Below are 21561 nucleotides of genomic sequence, written 5' to 3'. Positions count from 1 at the left end.
TAGGGGGCGTGTGGGAAGCACTGGGGGCCTGAGTGAGTGAGACAGACTCACAGGCTGACTCTGCCTGTTATTTGCTGTGCAACCATAAGCTGGTTTCTTAACCTCTCTGGGCCCCAGTTTCCCCACCTGTCGGCATGGTGTTTAGCCATTTCACAGGATTGCACTGAAGACCAAAGCAGCACATGTGAAAATGAATCTTTGGGGACTAGAAAAACCACCATACATGTGGTTATTGCTCTTATTACCTGTGCCCCAGAGGTGACAAGGACTCTCACACATATAAGCTGAGTAAACCCAGCTCGTGTTAGATTCGATGAGACATTGGCTATCAAGCCTGTAGATAGAACACGATGCCTTCAGAAGACATTGTTTCCAGGGAAAATCAGATTCTGTCTGTGTGATTTAGGTAAATTTGTGCCAGTCACACTGCAAGGAGCCATGCCCTCATCATCCGTGCAGACATTGCTAATCGATCACAGCATCCTCCAGCAGAGCACCCTGGGCAGCATGTCTGATCAGTTGGAAACCTATCTTCTACCGTAGGTTAGACTTTGGAAGCCTCTCTTAGGAGTGTACCTGGCTGCATGTGAGAGAAGGGCAGTGGTGGTTTGTACTTACTCTAGTTTCCTCTCCCTGAGCCCTAGTTTTCTCAGCTCTAGAATGGGACGATTAAAGAGGATTAGCCATGATTCCTGCAAAGCGCCTGGCTGTGTGTCCAGCCCAGAGGAAGGCTCAGGGATGATAATAACAAGAGCTGGCACTTACTGTGCCAAATGCTTTGCCTGCATTTTCACCTTTCAACCCTTCTAAGAGGTGAGTGCTGTCTGGACGAGGAAAAGTGAGGCTCAGAGAGACCGAGTAACTTTTTTCCAGGTCGCGCAGCCTGGATGTAGTAAAGCTGGCATGAAAATCTCAATTTCTCTGAATCCCCAGGCTCGGCCTTTATCCAGGACACCGCTGCCACCTGCGGAGCCTGTAGTCACGGGTTCTCCACACTCCACTGGAGCCGGGGCATTTGCTTTGCGGTTCCAGGTGGCTGAGCAAGGGTCTTCTTGGGTTCCAGTGTCTACACTGGGCTGCCGCCTCCCTGTGGCCTGCCAGGGGCCACCCCTTGAGGAGTTTGCAGCCCCCTTCCCTCCAGACCTGCTCCTGGCTGCTGCCTCCCCCGTGCCAGCCAGCGCTGAGCCAGCGCTTCTGCTGCAGCTTGAACCAGCCATGCATGGTGGGAAGCCAGTCGGCTGTGAAGGCTGCCGCTCTGCTGGGCAGGGGGAGGGTGCTGGCCTGGGCTGGGAGGCAAGAGACACCAGCTGCCAGTGACCTTGGACAAGTCACTTCCCGTCTCTTGCCCTCAGTCGCTCTGTCTGCAGGATGGGGAGATGTGGGCAGTGAGGTCAGGAAGCAGCTTCTGGCTGGGGTAGGGGGGTCCGGGGTGGGGATGGGGGTGGCGCATGTCTCTGCGGGCCACCCCCTCTTCAGGAAGCATCTCAGTGGGGTTCTCAGGGACGGGGCTCCATGTGTTCCTTGTGGGTGGGCTCACCCGCTCTGTGCCTTTGTGGCTGTGGTCCTGGTTCTGTCCTTCCCCTCTGTCCACTTCTGTTTGCTGTGGTCCCCTGCCTGGCTCCAGCCCTCTGCTGCTAGGGATGGGGTCTGTGGGTGCTCTTGCTTTGAAGTCCACCTGGCTGAGACCCCCCGCCTTGCAGACCCTCTGACCTGGGTCATCACTGGGCAGGAAGAAGGTCCATGGTCTCTCTGTAGCCCCGAGGTGCCAAGCCTGGTGCTGTTCATTGTGAGCGTTTGGTGTGTTTGCTGAGCCGGTGAATGGGCTCTTATTCATCCTTCCTTCACTCATCCTTTCATGAGCTCAGCCGACAAGCCTTTATGGAGTGTGGGTTGCACACCAGGCATGTGCAGAGGAGAGCTCTGGCTGTTTTGTGCAGGGGAAGATCACTCGGGTTCCTTTGGAGAGATGGCAGCCAGGAGACCACCATGAGAGGGGACCTGTGTGATGGCAGCAAGGGATGATGGTGGCCCCGGGTGCTGGGGGATGTGTGGCTGCCTTGGGGTTGCTGTTGGAAGGAGAGGACTCAGAGGTGACCCCAGGGACTGTGGTTTGATGGAGCATGAATGATGACCTGCTCCTGGCTTCTTGGCGAGGAGCCTTTGTCTTTGCTGAGCCTCTGTTTGCTTATCTGGGAAATGGGAGGCTCAGCGACCCCAAGTTGGACATGTCAAGGGGCCAGTGAGAATTCCAGGGCAAGCACTGACTGGGCAAATGGTTAAGTGGGGAGCGGCAGCTGTGTCCACACTAGGGCTGATGTTGCTGGCAGGAAGCTACTTGGGGTGACTTGGGTACCCTGGCTCGGGACAAGTGTCCTGCAGGCCAGCGGGCTGCAGGGCTCCATGACTCTGACGATGCTCTGAGAAGCCTGCGGGCTGGGCTGCTGGGGAGAGGGGCTGAAGGCAGAAGGGTAGGAATACCCTGGCCTCTGCAGTGGCGCGGGCATGAAGGCTGGGGGGCGAGAAGGGAGCAAACCTGGGAAACTCTAACTGTGGGGAGGTGACTGCTGGAGAGCCGTTCCCAGCAGGAAGACCCCTCTCCCATCACCCTTCCGCCTCTGCTCTGCTCACTGGGTCTATCCCCCTGCCTCTGGCGGGCTCCCTCTCAGTCCTGCTGCACCAGATGGGGCCTTGGGCCACTGGCTAAGGACCTTGCGGGCTTTCAGAGGGCTCTTGGCTGTCAGCAAGTCCTCCCTTAATCAAACCCCCACCCCTTCTGTCCTGAGCCCTGTCCCTGCATCTGGGCCAGTGGGAGATCTGGACTCGCCTTCATCCACCTCTTCCTCTCCAAACAGGTGGCTCCCGGGATCTCACCCCTCCTGCCCCCCTGACAACTGGAGTCCCTTGAGCTGGCGTCTCACAGTGCGGAGAGTGCCTGGCCAGGAGCCCAAAGCTGTGGCCCCGGGGCGAGTGCACCTCCCGCGGACCCACTGGCTCCTGCCTGCTGGCCTTCGCCCTCAGGGACTCCCCGGGGCTCCCAGTGTGGAAGTGGTTTGTCAGTTTGTCATCTGTCAAGTGCTGTCCCCTCCCTCCCTCTCTGCCTTCTTCCGTTGGTTTGCTTACGCTTCCTGGTGCAGAAACCCTCAGCGGCTCTCTCACCCCCAGAAGAGTCTCACTCTGCTTGGATCGCGGGCCTTCCGCCATCCACCTGGTCGGACTCCAGCCGCCTTCCCCGCTGGCTTCCTTCAGGCCCTCTGTTCTGAAGCCCAAACAAGCCGCTGGTGTATCCTGACACCCCTGCTTCCCCGCCTTGGCTTCTGCTGGCTCTGCCCCCTGCAGCGCCTTCGCCCCCAGCTCCATGGTGCCAAATCCCGCCAGTGCCACCAGCTCCTGCTTCCTGGCCACCACCTGCAGGAAGTTGTCCTGGATCTCAGCTTTTCTCTCTCTAGACCCCCTCAGCCTGTCATTGGTCCTTCCCCCCTCCTCCTGCCTCCAGGAATTGTTTGCTGTCTGGTCTGTCTCCTCCAGGCAGGAGGCCCCGGGGACACGCCCAGGCCTGGCACGGATGGGCTTGCTCATCACTTTCTGGCTTACAAAGTACTTTCCTGCTCGCTGTGACCTCTCAGGTTCTCTCCGCTCTTCCCCGGCGGTGACAGGGCCGGGAGTTGCTGATTACCCATTTTACAGCTGGGGAGACTGAAGCCCAGGAGGGGAGCCTGACCTGCCTGAGGTCACACATTGAGTGGTCAGCCACGCTGGGGCAGCCTGGAGTCCAGGACCCCAGACTCTTAGGCCGTGGTCTGCCCATGGCTGGGAAAGGGGGTCTTTGGGGGAGGGCGTCCCCTCCTCCCTCAGCCTTGGCCCAATGGGAATGCCCAGACGGATGGCAAGTATGGCTGAAAGAAGCAACACATGTCTGGGAAATTGTCCGTTTCCCTCCATCTGGTGTAGAGAAGGTTGTTTTTCTCAGAAGTAAAAGTCAGCATCAAGCTGTGCCCTGGAGATGCTCGTGGTGGTCAGAGTGGATGCTGCTCGCTCATTGGTTAGCAGGGTGGACTGGACGACCAGTCAGGGGAGCCTGGCTGGACCAGGGAGAGCCTGACCTGCAGGGCAACCTCAGGTACCTGGAGATTTCTTTCCTTCCTTCCTTCCTCCCTCCCTCTTTCTTTCCTTTCTTCCCTCCTTTCTTTCTGGAGATTCCCAGGCTAGGGGTAGAGTTGGAGCTGCAGCTGCTGGCCTATGTCACAGCTACAGCAGTGAGGCACCTGAGCTGTGTCTGCAACCTATACCACAGCTTAAAGTTTATGGCAACGCTGGATCCTTAACCCACCAAGTGAGGCCAAGGATCGAACCCGTGTCTTCATGGATACTAGTTGGGTTCGTTACCGCTGAGCCATGCTGAGAACTCCTGGAGATTTCTATATAAAGAGAGCTACAGGTACAGCAGCTGTCTCTGACTCAGCCTAGGAGCATTGGTGAAGCCTACCTGGAGGAGGGGGCATTTGGCCTGGGTCTTGCTGCATGAGTAGGAGTTTTCCAGGAGAACAGTTGCGGGATGATATTTTAGGCAGAGAGAATAGTGTAGAGAACAGTGAGGAGTTTCATGTGGCTGGAACGGTGTGAGGCAGGGGCTGGATAGCTGTGTATGAAGTGCTAGGTTGGAGCTTGCTCTTCATCTGGTGGGCGCTGGGGAGTCATCGAAGGATGTCCAGCAGGCATAGGACATGGGTCATTTCATTTAGTAGAATGGTCCCTCCTACGTGTTCCCGCTGTGGCACAGTGAGTTAAGGATCCTGCATTGCCTCAGCTGTGGCGTAGGTTGCAGCTGTGGCTCAGATTTAGTCCCTGGCAGCGGGTGCAGCCATTAAGGAAAAAAAAAAAAGAAGGTCCCTCCTAGAGCAGAGTGGAAGATACTTGAGGCAGAGTCTAAGGTCTGGAGACCAAGCAGGAGGCTCCTAAAATGGATATTGATTGATTGATTGATTGATTGATTCACTCCCTCACTCATTCAGCAAGTGTTTCCTGAAGTCCAGCTTCAATAGTGTTGGACACTATTCTAGACTAGAGTGGAGGTGCCCCCAGGGTGGTCAGCCGTGTTGGGTGGGGCCGCAGGGTTCCAGACCTGGACCCCCTGCAGTGACCCCAGGAGTCCCCAGCCTGATGAGGGAGGCAGAGCCACACCCCAACCATATTCCAGTGAAGAAAAATGATATAAAGACTGGGCAGAAGGACCCTCAGGGGGCTGTGGGTACCAGGAAGCTGGATGCTGCAGGAGGCATGGGTGAAGAAGGAGCAGGGCCGGAGAGGCTCTGATGGAGGGGGGGATGGCGGGAGGGGGAATGGCACCCCGGTTGAGGAAACGTCTCGGTCAAAGGCTCTGGGCCAAGCTGGGCTCACCAGGGTTGCTGCTTATAGCCTGGAGTGTGAGCCTGGACAGACATTTAGGCTCTAGATTCTGGAAGGCTGTGCTGGGGAGGCCACTGGCGTTCACTCAGGGCCTCCTGGGCGCCGTCACAGTTCATCCTCCCAGCAGCTCAGCTGGCTCTAGAGACCGTCCAGCTGACAGCCGAGGCCCTGAGAGGTGAGATGCTTGTCCGGGCCACCCAGCCTGGCGGTGCCTGCGGGAGGGGGGTGCAGCCAGCCCTGCGAAACCTGTGAGCCCCGACCAGAAGTCTCCTTGTAATGGACAGAGAGCAGCAGGTTAGAGAGAGGGCTGGCTGGCTAATGAAGAGTCAGCCCCCTCCTGGGGCATTTAAAACATGATTGGATTTTTATGTGTCCATCCCGCCTGGTCTGCAGCTTTGTGTCAGAAGGCAGCTTTGACCTGTCACCTCCCTCAGACCGCCTCGTGGTCCTGTTGGGAGACAAATGGCCCCAGGTGTGTTCCTTGGAGAGAAATCGATACGTCTTTTTAATCAGCCCGAATGTCTTGCTGCTCATTTCCCTCCAGCCCTCCTCAGGGGCTGCCTTCTACCTTTCTGTCCCCAGCTGCCCTGTGGAGCCATGCCCTGTTCCCCTGTCCCCTTCGTCCCCCCTCAAGTTCAAATCCTGATGCTGGTGCTCACTGCTGTGTGACACCGAGCAGACAGTTTGACCTCTCTGGGCACCAGCTTCCATCTGGCTCATCTAGTTGAGAAAGCAGGAGGAGAAGGCTCAGCTGACCATGAGGTGCTGTGGGGCGGATGTGGGGGCTTGGGGTGCGGGGCTGGGAGGAGAGGCTGAGCCCCCGTGCCAGGTGCATGACCTCAGGGAGCTCACTCCTCCTCTCTGTGTCTCAGTTTCCTCATCCCTAAAATTGTATCAGTGTGTGTGTGTGTGTGTGTGTGTGTGTGTGTGTGTGTGTGGAGGTTGTGCAGTATCAGCGATTGTCACTCAGGAGTGATTTTGCCCCCAGGGGACATTTGGCAATGGCCAGAGACACTTCTGGCTGCTGTAACTTGGGGAGGGTGGGCTACTGGTTCCCGGGGGTAAAGGTCAAACACCCTACAACACTCGGGACCTCCCGCAGCAGAGGGTTATCCAGCCCTCAGTGTCAGTGGCACTTCTGAGGCTCAGAAGTGCTAGCCTGGGTGGTCCCTGAGATCGTGACGCCCCAAAAGTGTGGGAAAAGCATGATGTCAAGGGTCTCTTGGGGAGGAGGGCTGAGGCTGAGGGCTCGAATCGCCGAAGGAGGAGTGGCGGGCAGGGCTGTGTCCCAGCTGGAGGGTTTCTGGGGTCACATAGACTTGGCTTTGAGTCCTGGAGCTGCCACTTACTAGACAGTCCTGTTCCTAACCGCCTTCCCATAACCCACACACCCATCTGTCTCCCACCCAGCCACCCGTCTCCCCACCCAGCCACCCACCCATCCACCTTTCTTTACTTCATCCGTTCTTCCATCCACCCACCCACTCACACACTCATCCATCCATCCACCCAACCATCCATCTTTTCCTCTCTTCATTCATTTATCTGCCCACCCAGCCCCCATCCACCCAGTCCTTACATCCGGGGATTCATCCACCCACCTCCCCAAACATCTACCCATTCAATTATCCGTTGGCCCAGCTTCCAAAAGGCCCCACCCCCATCCTCCTACCTACCCATCCATCAACGCATTGACCCATCCCTCCGTTCGCTTGTTCGTTGATCCACCTGCCATGTGCTGAATGCCCAGCCAAACCTCTGTTGGGCGCCATCCCTCTCCTCTTGCACTGCTTACAAGGCCTGCCTCACTGGCCTCGCTTTCTGCTAGACTGTGAGCTCCGTGAGGACAGGCTCCATGTTCCGTTAATGCCTGTCCCTTCTTTAGGCCTTGACTCTCAGCCCTGCACATAGTAGGTGTGCAGCAAAGCTTTCAGTGAAGTGCATCCTGGTAAACAGCTTGAAGGGAGAGGGTGTGTGGACAGAGAGGAGACTGGCCGAGAACCCTGACTCAAAGGGACGCCGAGCCAAGGACTTTGGACATTCCCTGAAGGCAGTGGGGAGCCACAGAAGGCGCTTGGTTTGGGAGGAACCCTCAGGCTGCTGTGTGGAGGATGCGTCAGAGGGGGTGCGGCCTGCCCCGGGCAGCAGGGGTGTGGAGGAGGGGGTGGAGAGGAGCGGCAGTGAAATGGACAGGTCTCTGAGTGGATGTGGGGACGAGAGGGAGGAGGGTGCTGGAGGGTTCTGGTCTGGACGACGTGCAGGATAGCCGGGAAGGGGACATCGTTCATGGAGGTGGGAAGTTCAAGGGAGAATCTGATGGTCTGGGGAGAGCATGACCTGTCCCATGTTGACCTGATGAATTTGAGCTTCCCGGAGACATCCCAGAGCAGTGTCTGGGAGGCCGCTTCAGCAGCAAGTGAACCTGTGGCTGGGGCAGACTCAGGACCTGGCCAGCCCAGGGAGGGTGGTCCCAGCGGTGGAAGTAGGGGTGGGGTCAGGGAATGGAGATGGGGGGCTAGGGGGCCGGAGAAGGGCCAGCATTTAAGGGGTGGCGTCTACCAAGTAGAAAGGGGATCTGCCTAGGGGCCCCAGGAGGAGAGCGTTTCTAGAAAAATCACTTAAACTGAGGTTTGCGAACTTGGTTGGGCGCAAGGTGCATGTTTGTTTCCCCTGACCTCTGATTGAAATGTAGCATTTCTTTCTGTTATGCGTGGAGGCCACCAAGCTCGGTGGGATTGCTGGCAGCTGCAGGGACTGTCACCTCTTGGTCTGTTGTGGAGCTTTCAGAATATCACTGCCATTCATCACCGCTTCCCAGGCGCACAGTATCAGACCCGCCCCTGGCTCTGGTTATTCATTGTGTTGATAACGAAGCGCATATAGTTCTCCATCACAAACTTGTTTTGCTAAAAAATATTTTGACAACTATTTTAACATAACTGGCTTCCTTCCTTTCTAATACTAAGCATTCTTTAAAAAAAAATGTATGCAGTTAAAAACATTATTCTGAGAAAGGGCTCCTGAGCTTCCCCAGGGGGCACAGCAACCCCCTGGAGAGCTGCTGGTGCAGGCAGAGAGAGGGTCAGCCGAGCCCAGTGTTGCCGCCTGGTGGGTGCGGAGGTGGGCACGTGCCTTGGCGCGTGTAAGTGTGTGAGGGGCTGCGGGGCTCTGTGGGGATGCGCGCGTGAGCACACACACGTGTGTGGTCAAGGGAGGGCAGGGGCGATGTGTGGCGGGGGCCAGAAGTGTCATCACCCTCTGTCTGACCTTCCCCCCTCCAGCTACATCGACAAAGAGAAATTTGCTATAGGTTTCTGGAGGGCAGGGACCATGTCGTCTTCATTCCGGGTTCCCAGAGCCACGGTGGGCGGACAGAGGGGGCCCTCAGCGAGGAGGAAAATGAAGAGTGAGTGATGGGGGGAGGTGAAGGGAAACTGAAAATCCCTCCTGTGCAGAAATCCCTCCTTGGCTTCCTTGTTGCCTCCAAGGGACAAGGACCTCACTCCCTCCTGGGGCTGCAGATGCCACTGAGCTGCTGCTCCGGGGGGCCTCTGGGCACAGAGAGGGACAGATGTGCTCTGCCTGTGGACGGAGACCCCAGCCTGCTTGGGGGTGGGAGGCCAGGACAGACCACAACGTTGTAAGGGGGACGTCCGAGGTGCCATGAGGGCCCAGGCGAGGCATCCGCCCCCGGTCTAGATGCCAGGAGGCTCCCCCGTGGCTGCGCCTTCTCTGAGGCTGGGCTCCTGAGGCTGGGCCAGCCCCCAGACAGCGGGACCCTGGCCCCGAGGGCCCGTCCCTGCCCTTCTCCGCAGCAGTGGCCGAAGCGTGGCATCTGGAGCTTCCTTCCGTGGACCACCCGCCCAGGGTTTTCTTCCGGGCTGGCAGCCCCGGTTCTCTCGCCCTCGCCTCCCCCATGCCGGCTGTCTACACTGGGCACGGAGGCCTGCTGGGCATCTGGAAAACAGAGACTTTGGCCAAATTCAATGAGTTGTCAAATTACGGGCACTCTAAGAAGTGGAGTTGGGAGCAGGGACGAGGAAGGAAGGGAGGGCTCGCTCCTTCTAAGGGATCTCAGCCCCTGAGGCTGCACAGCTTAGAACCAGAACCTGTCAGCCGGGGCAGGGCACAGGGTTGTGTGGGGGGAGCTCCCTGTCGCTAGAGGCATGTAAGTGGAGAGAGGCCTAGGACCATCTGCTCAGCAGGTCTGTTCACTTTGGGGAACCATTTTCCAGCTCAGCTCTGCCACTGGACTTTCGTTTTCCTGTCTATGAAGTGGGTGTAATGATATCTGCCTGCCTGTCTCCCAAGGCTGTTGTGGGCTTGGCTGGAACAAGTCCCTACTCAAACCGAAGACAGGGTGGTGTGAGGTTCAGATTCTGGTTCCTCCCCTCTCTGTGGCCTTGGGCAAGTCTGTGAAACAGGGACGATACCCTTCCCTCGCAGGGTTATGGAGAAGCTCCCTGTGGGGGTCCAGGACAGCGGGTGCCCAGCAGATGCTTGTGGTTTTTTGTTTGTTTGTTTGCTTTTTAGGGCCGCATCGTTGGCATATGGAGGTTCCCAGGCTAGGGGTCAAATCGGAGCCGTAGCAGCTGGACTACGCCACAGCCACAGTCATGCCAGATCCAAGCTTCTTCTGCAACCTATACTGAAGCTTTAACCAATCCTTTAACCCACTGAGCGAGGCCAGGGATCAAACCAGCATCCTCATGGATATTAGTCAGGTTCTTAACCCATTGAACTGCAATGGGAACTCCTTGTGACATTTTTTATTGGGGGTACAACATGCATGCAGCAGCGATCACAAGTTGTAATGTCTAGCTCAAGGCATTTTTTTCCATATAAACACATACCTGTGGCCCCACTTAGGCCAAGAAGAGCATCCCCAGCTCCTCGGAGCTCTCCTGCACTGGACAGACCACCAGGGTTGCTGCTGTTCTGAACTCCTTTGCTGTTGGTTTGCTTTGCCTGGGTTTTTATATTGTGTAATTGCATTCAGACACTCTTTGCTCTTTGGCATCTGGCTGCCGTCACCCAGTGCTATGCCTGGCAGCTCTGTCCAGGCTGCTGCACCTGTTTGTTCTTTTTCATCGCCGGCTAGTTTCCCATCAAAGATCTGAGGTACAACAGGGTTCCTCAGCCTTGGCACTGTGGACATTTTCCCCCAGATCATTCTTTGTGGTGGGGCTGCCCTGTGCCTTGTAGGGTCTCCACCCTCCGGATGCCAGGACCACCCCTCAAACCCCAGTTGTGACAACCAACAATGTCTCCAGACAAGGTCACATGTCCCCCAGGGTGCTGGTGGGTGGAATCATCCCCAGTTGAAATCTGCCTCCTGGCTCCCTCTCCTGTTGATGGACACTTGGGTTGTTCCCAGGTTGGGGCTGTTAAGAGTAACACGTGCTTGGCGTTCCTGCTGTGACGCAGTGGGGTTGGCGGCATCTTGGGAGTGCTGGGACGAAGGTTCGATCCCGATTCGATCCTTGGTCTGGCACAGTAGGTTAAGGTGGTAACTGTGGCTTGGATCTGATCTATATATGCTACGGGAGCGGCCAAGAAAGAAAGAAAGAAAGAAACACTTATACGTGCCTTTTTGTGGACTTAGGTGGGGATTTTTCTGGGTATGGACCCAGGAGCAGCACAGGTGGACCCTACTATGGGATTCTGTTTAGTTTAGTTTTTTTTCCCCCTGTTTAGTTTTAATAAATGCTGCCAAGCAGTTTTCCAAAATGTGTTGCTTATAAAAATAAGTGGAATGAATGAGTGAATGAGTGAGTAAATGGGTAACTTCTATTAAAGTCGAGGGCCTGGAGCATAGTTGACATTCAAAATGGTAGCCACTTCTACCACCCCATGGTGGGTTCTGGGAAACACTCCGGGCATCTCCAGGGCAGGAGTAAACCTGGCTAATCTCAGTACACTATTGCACAGGCCAGGTATACGGCAGGATGCTGTGAGCCTAGCCTCAGAGGAGCACAGAGCTGGCCCAAGAACCCAAGCTCGGAAACCTCAGGCCCTGGTCTATGAAGGCCAGAGGTCTGAGTGCCCATCTGTGGACACCCTGGGGATAAAAAGGGGAGGGACCCTAGTACAGGGGCTTGCCCACCTTCCCTGCCTCCCTGGTCCAGGAGGATGCAGCTCCCAGCCCCCTTCCTCCCCTTAATTTGTTTAAACAACTGAAATGCACCCTGGGAAAGGGATCCGATTTCAGATTTGACAAAAATAAAGACAAACTTGGCCACCCCAGCCAAACCCAGCACTCCCAGCCCTACCTACCCTCCCAGAGCCCCCCCCACCCCAATTTGCAGAAACCATGACTGTCAGCTGGGACTACAGGAGGAGGGTGCCGGTTGCCATGGTAACCGTGCAGGCCTCTGGCTCCGGCTCCGGGAGAGGAGGCTGCCCTGAAGGGCCTGCTCGGGCTTTGGGTACTGCCCAGCCAGTCACTCTTCTTTTTGGACAGTGGCAGACCTGAGGGGGCCCTTGGCATCGTGGCTTCGCCGGTGACCTGACCTGTCCTCCCAGATCACACCCTGGCTTTCTCACGACAGCAGCCAGGCCTGGGGTGGAGTTACGGTGCTGACCCAGCTCGGCCTTTCCTAGAAGCCTTGAGACCAGCACCCTTCTCTCGCTGGCTTCCCTCCCCTCCCCCATCTCCAGCCCATAGGTCCTTCCTTCCCGGCCGTGGTGGGGGTGGACTGTCCCCCTTCCTGACCCCTTCCTGCTGACCCAGCCCTGAATGGGAGAAGTCAATGTGGGCGAGAAGGGAAAAGCAAATATTCCACTCAACACATGCCAGTCCACCCCTGTGCCCGGGGCCACGGAGCACGTGGCCGAGAACATGGGGTTTGGAGTCAGCAGAGGCCATTTCAAATCCTGTCCCTGTTACATCCTGGCCGCGTGATCCTCGGTGGCTGTGGCTGGAGCCAGCACTGGTGCCTCAGTTTCCTCATCTGTCAAATGGGGGTAACAATAGTACCTGCCCGTTGGGGGGACTCGGCTGAAGTTCCAGGGCGACTCTCCACTTGGCCAGGCCCGACCTGATTGATGTATTTAAAAGGCTGTGAGTGAAGGTGTTCCCGTGGTGGCTCAGTGGTTAACGAATCCGACTAGAAACCATGAGGTTGAGGGTTCGATCCCTGGCCTTGCTCAGTGGGTTAAGGATCTGGCATTGCCGTGAGCTGTGGTGTAGGTCGCAGAGGTGGCTTGGATCCCACATTGCTGTGGCTATGGTGTAGGCCAGCGGCTATAGCTCCAATTAGACATCCATATGCCGTGGGAGCGGCCCCAGAAAAGGCAAAAAGCCAAAAAAAAAAAAAGGCTGTGAGTAAAGACTCAGCATTTGGGAGGCAGACAGTGTCTAAAGAGTTTGTGATAACATCTCTTATTCTCCTTCACAGTAATATGAGGTCATCAGCAGGTAACACCAGCATGGGCGTCTCAGTCTCCTGCTGGTGAGGTGGCTTTTCTTCAAGAGCCAAAGAATGGGAGACCACGAGCCGTCTTATAGGGGAGGTTGACAAGAAGAGGGGCTTTCCCTTTTGCACACACGTGACAAGCCTCGGTCCCCAGTCCACGGCTACACGAGCTGTGCTCTGGCGCCTCTGAGCTCCCTGCCTCGTGGGCTTGCCGTAAGGTTTCAATGAGATACTATGTGCTGTTTGATTAGAAAGCTCCTTGGCAAACAAACGCTCAAGAGCACTTGAGATATGTTTGCCATTTTTACCATTATTGCTGCTGTTAAGCCAGTGCCTAGCACACAGCAGGTGCTCAATAGGTGCTTATTAATGCACTGCTGGGCTCTGAGGACCCAGGGAAGAGAAGCACTGCAAGCAAAGCGGGGGTGGGGGGGATGGGGGGGGAATGGGGAGGAGGGTTGGGCCTTACCCCCACCCCAGCCAGGTGCTTGGAAAGCCTTTGCTGCCAAGGAAACTACGGATCGGATCGCCATTGATACGTTGCCCCATCCGCGTTCCTCAGAGGTGCCTGTGGCTGCCTGTCACGGATCTAATCGGGTTCAGATGATCGAAGGTGGCTGTGCCCAGCGGCTGCTACACACGGGAAGCCTGGACTTTTGGGGACAGTGGGGTTCCGGTGGGGTGTGGAATCCAGCTGCAGGTAGGGACTCTTGTCCCAGGGTCACGTCTGCTCCAGGCTTGCCGCGTTGCTGGGATGGCCCTCTGCCCCTCTGTGCAGTGGGGGGTGGGATCAGGTGCTTTCTGAGGACCTCAGTAGGTTGTTCTGTGACAAAGGTCACCCGCAGAGGGGTGGGTATCTGGGTGGCAGGGTCCTAACTGCATGGCCTCCGGTGCCAGGCAGGGGCCCTGAGCCTTGCTATGGGAGGCAACACGGGGCCATTGATGACTCCCTGGCCTGGTGGAGCTGGCACTCAGGCCTTGCCCACCCTGTTGCCCAGAAATCTCTCGCCACCGTCTTGGGGCCTCTGCCTTCCGCCAAATCATCTTAGATCCCTGGAGCTTTGCCTGACTGCCTGGAGTTCCGCAGGGACTAGTGATGGAAAGACTGGGCATGGGGCCAGGCCACCAGCTCGCTCGGCCTGGACCTTTACTCTCCCTGACACCCTCCTTCCCCGCACCACGTGGTCTGGTTTCACTTCAAGGAGGGCTGGTGCCTTTGATTCCAGAGCCAGTGGGGGAGCGTGTCAGGAATCACGGGCAGGGATGCCAGCTCTGGCCTGACTTCTGGGCCTCACGGGCTCCTGGAAAGGGCCCAGGCTCTGCCATCTGGGATTCCCTCCAGCGCCTTGGGGCAGGGCTGAGACTGTCCCTCTTGGTGCCTGAAGCTGGGCAATCTAGAGGTGAAAACCACTCCATCTGCCCTTTCAAGGGATGAGCAACCGAGGCAGCCCCCTGGCGGTGGCTCTGGCACCAAGTCAGGCTGTTTGAGCAGCGCACTGACTGTGTGACCTTGAGCAGGTCCCTCCACCTCTCCAGGCCTGTTTTTCCGTCTGCCCCCAGTGGGCTGTGGGAAGAGCTGGCATGCCGTAGTTGGCATGACCGCCAAGTTCATTACTGTGATAGGAGCTAGACCAGGTGAGTGGGAGCACTTCTGGAGAAGAAGCTAAGCCACTATGTGGCTGGGGAAAGGTGCTTCAAGGGAAGCTTCAAGAAGGGGTGACCAATGACCTGGGGCTGTGAAGGAGGAGTAGGAGTTTGCCTGGTAGAGATGGTAGAAAGAAGTGCATGCCAAGGAGATGCTTGCAAGAGTTCAATGCGTGCCAAGGCCAGTGGGAGATAAGGCCAGAAGAGTTCAATGAGGTCAAAGTATAGGAGACCTTGGGTGCCAGGCCAAGGAGGGTGATGAGCCAGACCTTCAGGAACTGAGGGACCATGGGAGGTTTTTGAACTGGAGAGGTATAATCGGTGTTGTACTTCAGACAGATTAATCTGGCAGTGGCGGTATAGCTCGGGGGTGAGCAAAGCAGGTTCTGGTTTTAGAACCTGGCTTTGCCTTTTTCCAGCTGGGGTCCTTGGGCAAATTGTGTTTCCTTTTGTAACTCAGTTTCCCCATTTGTAAATGGGGCTTATAATAGTGCTGGAGGATTAAACGAGATAATACTTGCCAAGAGCTTGGATAGGGTTGGGCACACGGTAAATGCTTGGGGATTCTGTGCAGGGCAGATTGGCGGGGCAGAGACCAGAGCTGGAGGCTAGCAGGGAGGCTGCTCAGGGTCCAAGTGAGACACTGGGGATGGGCTGAGGCTGCGGAAGAGAGAGGGGGAGACACAGGCAGAGACGGGTCATGGGTCACAGAGGAGAGAAGGCCTGGTGTGAACCTCAGCTCTGGTGCTCCCCAGCTGTGTGACCCAGGAGAGGCCCCTTCTTTCCCTAAGCCTCAGTTTTCCCCATCTGTAAAATGGGTCTGCTGACCCCCCCACTGTTCAGGACCTTGATGAGGAAAAAGTGGGATTGCCAGGCTCCTGTGAGGCACCTGCCAAGTGCACTTTGAAGTTAAACTTGGCAGAAAAGGCAGAGGGAGCCGAAGAGGTGGCTGGAAGGAGAGAGAGCACGACCAGCAGGGGGGAAGGGCAACGGGGATGGGGGACGTTCGCTGGTAATTAGAACGTTTGAACTTCAAAAAAGTTAATTAATGATGAAGCTGCTGGAGCGATGCTCAGGCTAGAAGGGGGCCCTGGCAGCGAGTGAAGTTAATTACAGGCTGTGGTGGGAGCGTGGCAGAGGGGTGGGGGGACAGGAAGAAACGGGGCTGGGGCAAGGAGGGTCTGAAGGGAAGGTGGGAGGGAAGGCAGCATCCCAAGGTGAGCAAGGACCTGGGGATGGGAAGGAGGCTGTTGCCAGGGAAACCAGGTCAGTCTTCCATCAGGCAGGAGATACTCATCCCCCCCAGCTGGGTGAGCTCTGGCGGAAGGTCTGGCTGCTATAGCTCCATCTGAGCTCAGAGCAAGGGCCTTTGAAATTCAGGGGCCAAGGCTTTCATTTGGGGACACTTAGGAATCTTTGGGTGTCAGAGTGGGCATGGCCCAGAGAGATTTACTTAATCACACCACAGACATTTATTGAGCTCCTCCGAGATGCCTGTCACTGTTAGAGCTGTGACTGCAACCCCCCTGGGCCCTTGGAATGTAGGTTCTAGCTGTGGATAAAGACAGCGAGCATGTCAGCAAGATAACCTGTGAACGACCCGGGCCGCAGATCCCTTTGAGCTCCGGCCTCCCTGGTTCTAGGACTCTGGGTGGTTTGCAAGGGATGGGACTGAACATCAGTCATCTGTCCTAAGACCGGGCAGCAGCCAGCCAGGAAGGAGGAGGGTGTTAGGAGAGCAACCTGACTGGGGGAGCCCACTCGTCCTGCCACTCAGGCCTTGCCCTCCCTGCTTGGTACAGGGGCTGGGAAGGTGCCCGAATGTGGCGATGAGCTGTCACCTGACCACAGGAGAGAAGGGCAGGGTGTCTGGCCAATCTCAGCCATGCTGGATGGGTCTTCTGCCGGCTTCAGCTCCAGGGGTCAGGCCAAGCTGGAGCGGGTGTGGGTCAGGAGCAGAAGGATGGTCAGAGAGGGGAGGCAGTGATGGTCAGAGGGGGGTGGTCAGGGAGAGGGAGGCGGGATAGTCTGGAGATGGCCCTGCCAGCTGGGCCTCTGGGGACCTCTCCTTTCTGGGTCTGAGGGGGAACTCTCAGGCTGGGGCAAGGAGGTGAGGGTTTCTGGCAGGCAGTGGCTTGGTGGGGTTTGGGTTCCCTGCTGGGTTTGGTTCATGTGGCCATGTCTGTTGTGAGGCAGGTAGGCTGGCTCCCCGGTCTCCAAGATCTTTGAAAACGTGGGCATTGGCACGGGAGGAGAGTGGGGGGATTGCGTTTGTGGCCGGCGGGGTGCACGCTGACCTCATGGCCGCGGTTCCCCAGCTGTTTTGTCCTTGACTTGGCGTGCACGTGGTTTGAATGTGTCAGCATGCTGGTGATCCTGCTGAACTGCGTGACCCTTGGCATGTACCAGCCCTGCGACGATATGGACTGTCTGTCAGACCGCTGCAAGATCCTGCAGGTGAGACCGGCTCCCACGCCCCGCCCACGCCCCGCCCACGCCCCCACCCACAATCACATGCCCCGCCCCCGCCCTGCCCCATGCCCCGCCCATCCGGCCCCGCCCGCCCCGCCCCACCACGTCTTCAAGACCTGCTGAGCCCTCACCTCTGCTTGCTTGCTGGCTGCTCGTCCTTTTCCTTACTCCCAGCCTGTCTTACCCGTTTCCCTCCCATCCTCTCTCCCTTTCATCCCTTCCTGTCTTTCTCGAGGCTTCTGCCCTAGTCCAAGCCGCCTTTTTCTCCCACCATCAATTGCCTCCTCGTCTCCCCACCTCCCACCTCCCTCTGGTAAAGCACAAGTGACCCGACACTCCCTGCAGAAGCCTGTCCTTGGCTCCCAGGTGCTTTGCAATAAGGGAGGAGCTCAGTAACTCTCTCGACGCCTTTAGGAGCGGCCTCCTGGACCTCTCTCCTGTTCTCTTCTCACGGAGGTCCCCGGTGGAGGCCTGACCTCTGGTCCCTGCAGCACACGTACATCCGTAGTACAGGGTGTTAGGGTTATACCCATCTTACAGATGTGGAAACATCCAATTTTGTCTCCCTGAGAAATTCAGATTCCTCCCTCGAGGGACTGCCCTCTGCTTCCTGCCTTCCCACTGGACTCAGCAGCTCCCAAGAAGCCCAGGGCCTCAGGGTACTTGTTAAAAACCCAGGCCCCTGGCCCATCCCAAACCTGCAGAATTAGAATCTCCGAGGGGTGAGGGTGGGGCAGGATTTGGGGTCCAAGTGGGTAACCAGCTCCTTGGCCAGCCCCAGGGCCCTCAGTTAACCTCAGTGGGTACTAGGCTGGCTCCCCTCCTAGATGGCGCTGAGTCCCCACGCCTGTGTCCCTGATACCCAGCCTGTGTCCTGCATCCCTGAGGGGCTCAGAGCCCATTTGTTAAACTGAATTGATGGTAGCCTTATGGACTCTGGAAAGAGGAATTCCACCCTGGCCTCACCCTCAGGAGGTGTACGCTTACCCAAACCCATGATCAGGGACCTGTTGGGGCTCCTGTCTGAGCAGAAGAAGGCAGCACTCAGCCGGTGCCTGGTGGGGGTGTCAGGCTTGTTTGGAGAAAGCTCCTTCCATGTGGGTTGTAGAGTCAGATTCACCCGAGTGTCATCTCCAGTCTGCTGTTCACAGCTCTGTGACCTCCGGCAAAACGCTTGAGCAGTCTGAGCAGCACTTTCCTCATCTGTAAAATGGGAGCATGGATGGGCTCATTTGGGGAATTGAAGAGAGGGTGAAGGTCAAGTACGTAGCCCAGTGCTTGGTGATTATTAGGGAGACGTCCTTTGTCCCACTGCCATCTGGGTCCCTTGTCATTACACTTGCTTTTGGGGAACAAATAGATGGGCTGGATGACCTTGGGCGAGCATGTTCCCCATTCCGGGAGTCAGTCTCCTCATCTGTGAAAGGACCGCATTGGATCTCTGGGGTTCTCTTCCTGCCCAGGAGAAGAAGTTTCCAGGTCTTTTCCTGGCCGCTTGTGTCCATGCCCATGTTCCCACCTCACACCGTGGCTTTGACCCTGGGTCCTGCACTGGAACCTCACGCTGTCCCTTGCTTCTTGCTTCCCTCCTGCCCCTGCAGGTCTTTGATGACTTCATCTTTGTCTTCTTTGCCATGGAGATGGTGCTCAAGATGGTGGCCCTGGGCATTTTTGGCAAGAAGTGCTACCTCGGGGACACATGGAACCGGCTGGATTTCTTCATTGTCATGGCGGGGTAGGTAGACCACATCGAAAGGTCCGGGCCTCTGGTGCCTGCCAGACATCATTTAAATAATCCCCGGGGCTTCTTGGTAATAACGATGCAGCTGGGTGGTATTGTGTGGGTCCCTCTGGACCCCCGTGATGGAAGGACTGATGTCTCCTCACTGCGTGGCCTGGACAGACAGACATTCCTTCCTCCCCACTCTGCTAAATTGTGTGTCTTCTTGCCCTGTCAACTGATACTGGGTTTGTTTGACACAAACTAACGAGGACCTTGAGAGAGCCATTTCACCTCTCTAAGCCTCAGTTTCCTCATCTGTGAAATGGGGATAATATATTAGATATAATCATTATATATAATGAATAGTGGCTCCAGCAAAGTGAGCAGCCAGTAAGCGTTAGCTGTTGTTTTTACTGTCAGCCTCAATCACTCAGCAAGTCAGACTCAGGTGTTGTCTGACTCCAAACTGTGGTTGTTTCTGCCAAGACATCAGGTGACAGCTTAGCCCGTTAAGAGCATCTCGGACCCTGTTCTGTGCCCTGTCCTTGCTTTCCTGGGCAAACCGGGCTGGGGGCCCATTCACACATTCATCCAACAGCCAAGGGTTGAATGAGCTCCTGCTGAGCCTCAGCGCTGGCCTTGATGAGGGGCGTGGAGGATGGCAGATCCAGACCCAGGCCTTGTCCTTCCCAACTGCCATCTGCAGAGAGGCATCCAGCAGCCACACGCTGAGACCAGGGCTCTGGGAAAGCCTGTGGTTTACTGAGAGCATTTCTGGGCCCGGCTGGGCACTCGGGGATGGGGCTTGACGACTTTGCCCGAGGGGGTGCCACACACCCAAGAGCTGAAGGAGGAGCAGGTGTTAAGAGTGTAATGGCACCTGTGCCAGTGTCTGTGAGAGTGTGTGCGTTTGCGTGTGCCTGCTGGAGTTCATGTGTGACGCCATCGAGAAGGGGCACAGATAGATGCAGGGCTGAGATGGGGACACTCGACAGATGTGTCCCGAGGGAAATGATCGGCTCCCCAGTGGTCTTTGAAATGTTGCAGCCCTCGGGAGCACCCTGTCCTCGGAACCGTGTTTGATTTCACAAGCACATTGTCAGTGATGGTTTAGACGGAACCAGAAGCTGTGCTGGGTCCCTGTGGTGTCCTGTGAACTGCGTCACCCCATTGTCAGATTTTTCCTTCTCATTCTAGTATGGCGGAAGGACATCCTTTAAGTAGTTTTTTTTTTTTTTTTTTAAAGAAAATGTGTTTGGATAGTGCCATTTTTCAGGCTTGCCAGACCAGACGCGTATTCCTTTGATCTTCGTGTATGACGGGCAGGGTTTTTTTTTTGTTTGTTTTTTGTTTTCCCTTCCCTTTTTAGGGCCACGCCTGTGGCATATGGAAGTTTCCAGGCCCTAGGGATCAAATCAGAGCTGCAGCTGCTGGCCCACACCACGGCTACAGCAAAGCCAGATCTGAGCCGCATCTGCTGCCTACACCACAGCTCACAGCAACGCTGGATCCTTAAACCGGTGAGCGAGGCCAGGGATCAAACCTGTGTCCACATGGATACTAGTCAGGTTCTTAGCTCACTAAGCCACAGTGGGAACTCCTGAAGGGCAGTTTGTGTCCACATGGTTCTAGAGTCCTAGTTTTTCTCCCTCAGAACCCGTCACGTGGTACCATCCAAATCTGCACCATAGTGTGGACACAGGTTCGATCCCTGGCCTTGCCACTGCAGCTCTGGTTCCTTCTCTGGAGAGAGCCTGCTTTTTCCTTGCTAGAAGCCTGTAGGTTTTCTCCTGACCTTCAGAATCCTGACATTTGGAGTTCCTGTCATGGCTCAGTGGAAACAAATCTGACTAGCATCTGTGAGGACGCAGGTTCGCTCCCTGGCCCTGCTCACGGGGTTAAGGATCCGGTGTTGCCGTGAGCTGTGGTGTAGGTCGCAGACGCGGCTCGGATCCTGTGTTGCTGTGGCTGTGGCATAGACCGGCAGCTGTAGCTCCGATTCGACCCCTAGCCTGGGAACCTCCATATGCCGCAGGCACGGCCCTAGAAAAGACAAAAAAAAGAAAGCAACAGGATTCCGACATTTCACGAGGGCAGGTCTTGGAGTGCGAGTGCTTTCTGTGGGGTTGTTTGGAACCCAAGACTCCTATATTCTTCAGGTCAGGAAGGAAATTCTTCTCTGTCTTCTTTGGCGATTACCTCATCCTCTCTGCTCGCTGCTGAAATCCCAGTAAGGTTATTTTCCTCCCGTAGTCTCTGCATCTCTCCTCTCATGGATTTCATCTGTACTAGGAGCGAATTTCTTGACTTGGCCTCCGGAAGCACAAATGATGTCCTTTCTCTATTTGCTGTCCCTGATGGAAGCAGTCATCTCCTTTGAGTCTTTTTTTTTTTTTTTTTTTTTTGGCTTTTTGCCTTTTCTAGGGCTGCTCCCGTGGCACATGGAGGTTCCCAGGCTAGGGGTCGAATCGGAGCTGTAGCCACCGGCCTACGCCAGAGCCACAGCAACTGGGGATCCAAGCCTCGTCTGCAACCTACACCACAGCTCACGGCAACGCCGGATCCTTAACCCACTGAGCAAGGGCAGGGACCGAACCCGCAACCTCATGGTTCCTAGTCGGATTCGTTAACCACTGTGCCATGACAGGAACTCCTGAGTCTTTTTTTTTTTTCTTAAATGGCCACACCCGTGGCATATGGGAGATCCTAGGCCATGGAGTGAATCCGAGCGGCTTTGGCATCTTTGCTGGGCCAGGGATTGAACCTGTGCCTCCGCAGTGACCTGAGCTTCTGCGGTCGGATTCTTAAGCCACTGTGCCACAGCGGGAACTCGTACCTCTGTGTCTTTTTCATTCCCAGGATCGTTTCTTGTTCTTGAATTTCTTATTTTTCAGAGGCGCT

The 21561-nt window shown here is 56.2% G+C and overlaps 1 protein-coding gene across 3 annotated transcripts in view; it reads left to right on the top strand.

Annotated features, from left to right (window-relative positions):
- CACNA1I (calcium voltage-gated channel subunit alpha1 I) overlaps positions 1–21561 on the top strand; it is a 119412-nt gene that overhangs the window by 13168 nt on the left and 84683 nt on the right. For all 3 annotated transcript variants that reach the window (XM_085024999.1, XM_085024998.1, XM_085024997.1), the window contains exons 3-4: positions 16811–16922; positions 18539–18672. In XM_085024999.1, the coding sequence (XP_084881125.1) occupies positions 16811–16922; positions 18539–18672 (246 nt within the window). The remainder of the gene's footprint in view (positions 1–16810; positions 16923–18538; positions 18673–21561) is intronic.

The sequence above is a fragment of the Sus scrofa genome, chromosome 5 (assembly GCF_054392235.1).
Source record: "Sus scrofa isolate SSC_HxYL_T2T_F1_AM1 chromosome 5, Sscrofa_HxYL_maternal_Yorkshire_Landrace_v2.0, whole genome shotgun sequence".
NCBI classification, from domain to species: Eukaryota; Metazoa; Chordata; class Mammalia; order Artiodactyla; family Suidae; genus Sus; species Sus scrofa.
The sequence above is the reverse complement of the archived record's forward strand: the minus strand, read 5'-3'. Positions and strand labels throughout refer to the sequence as shown.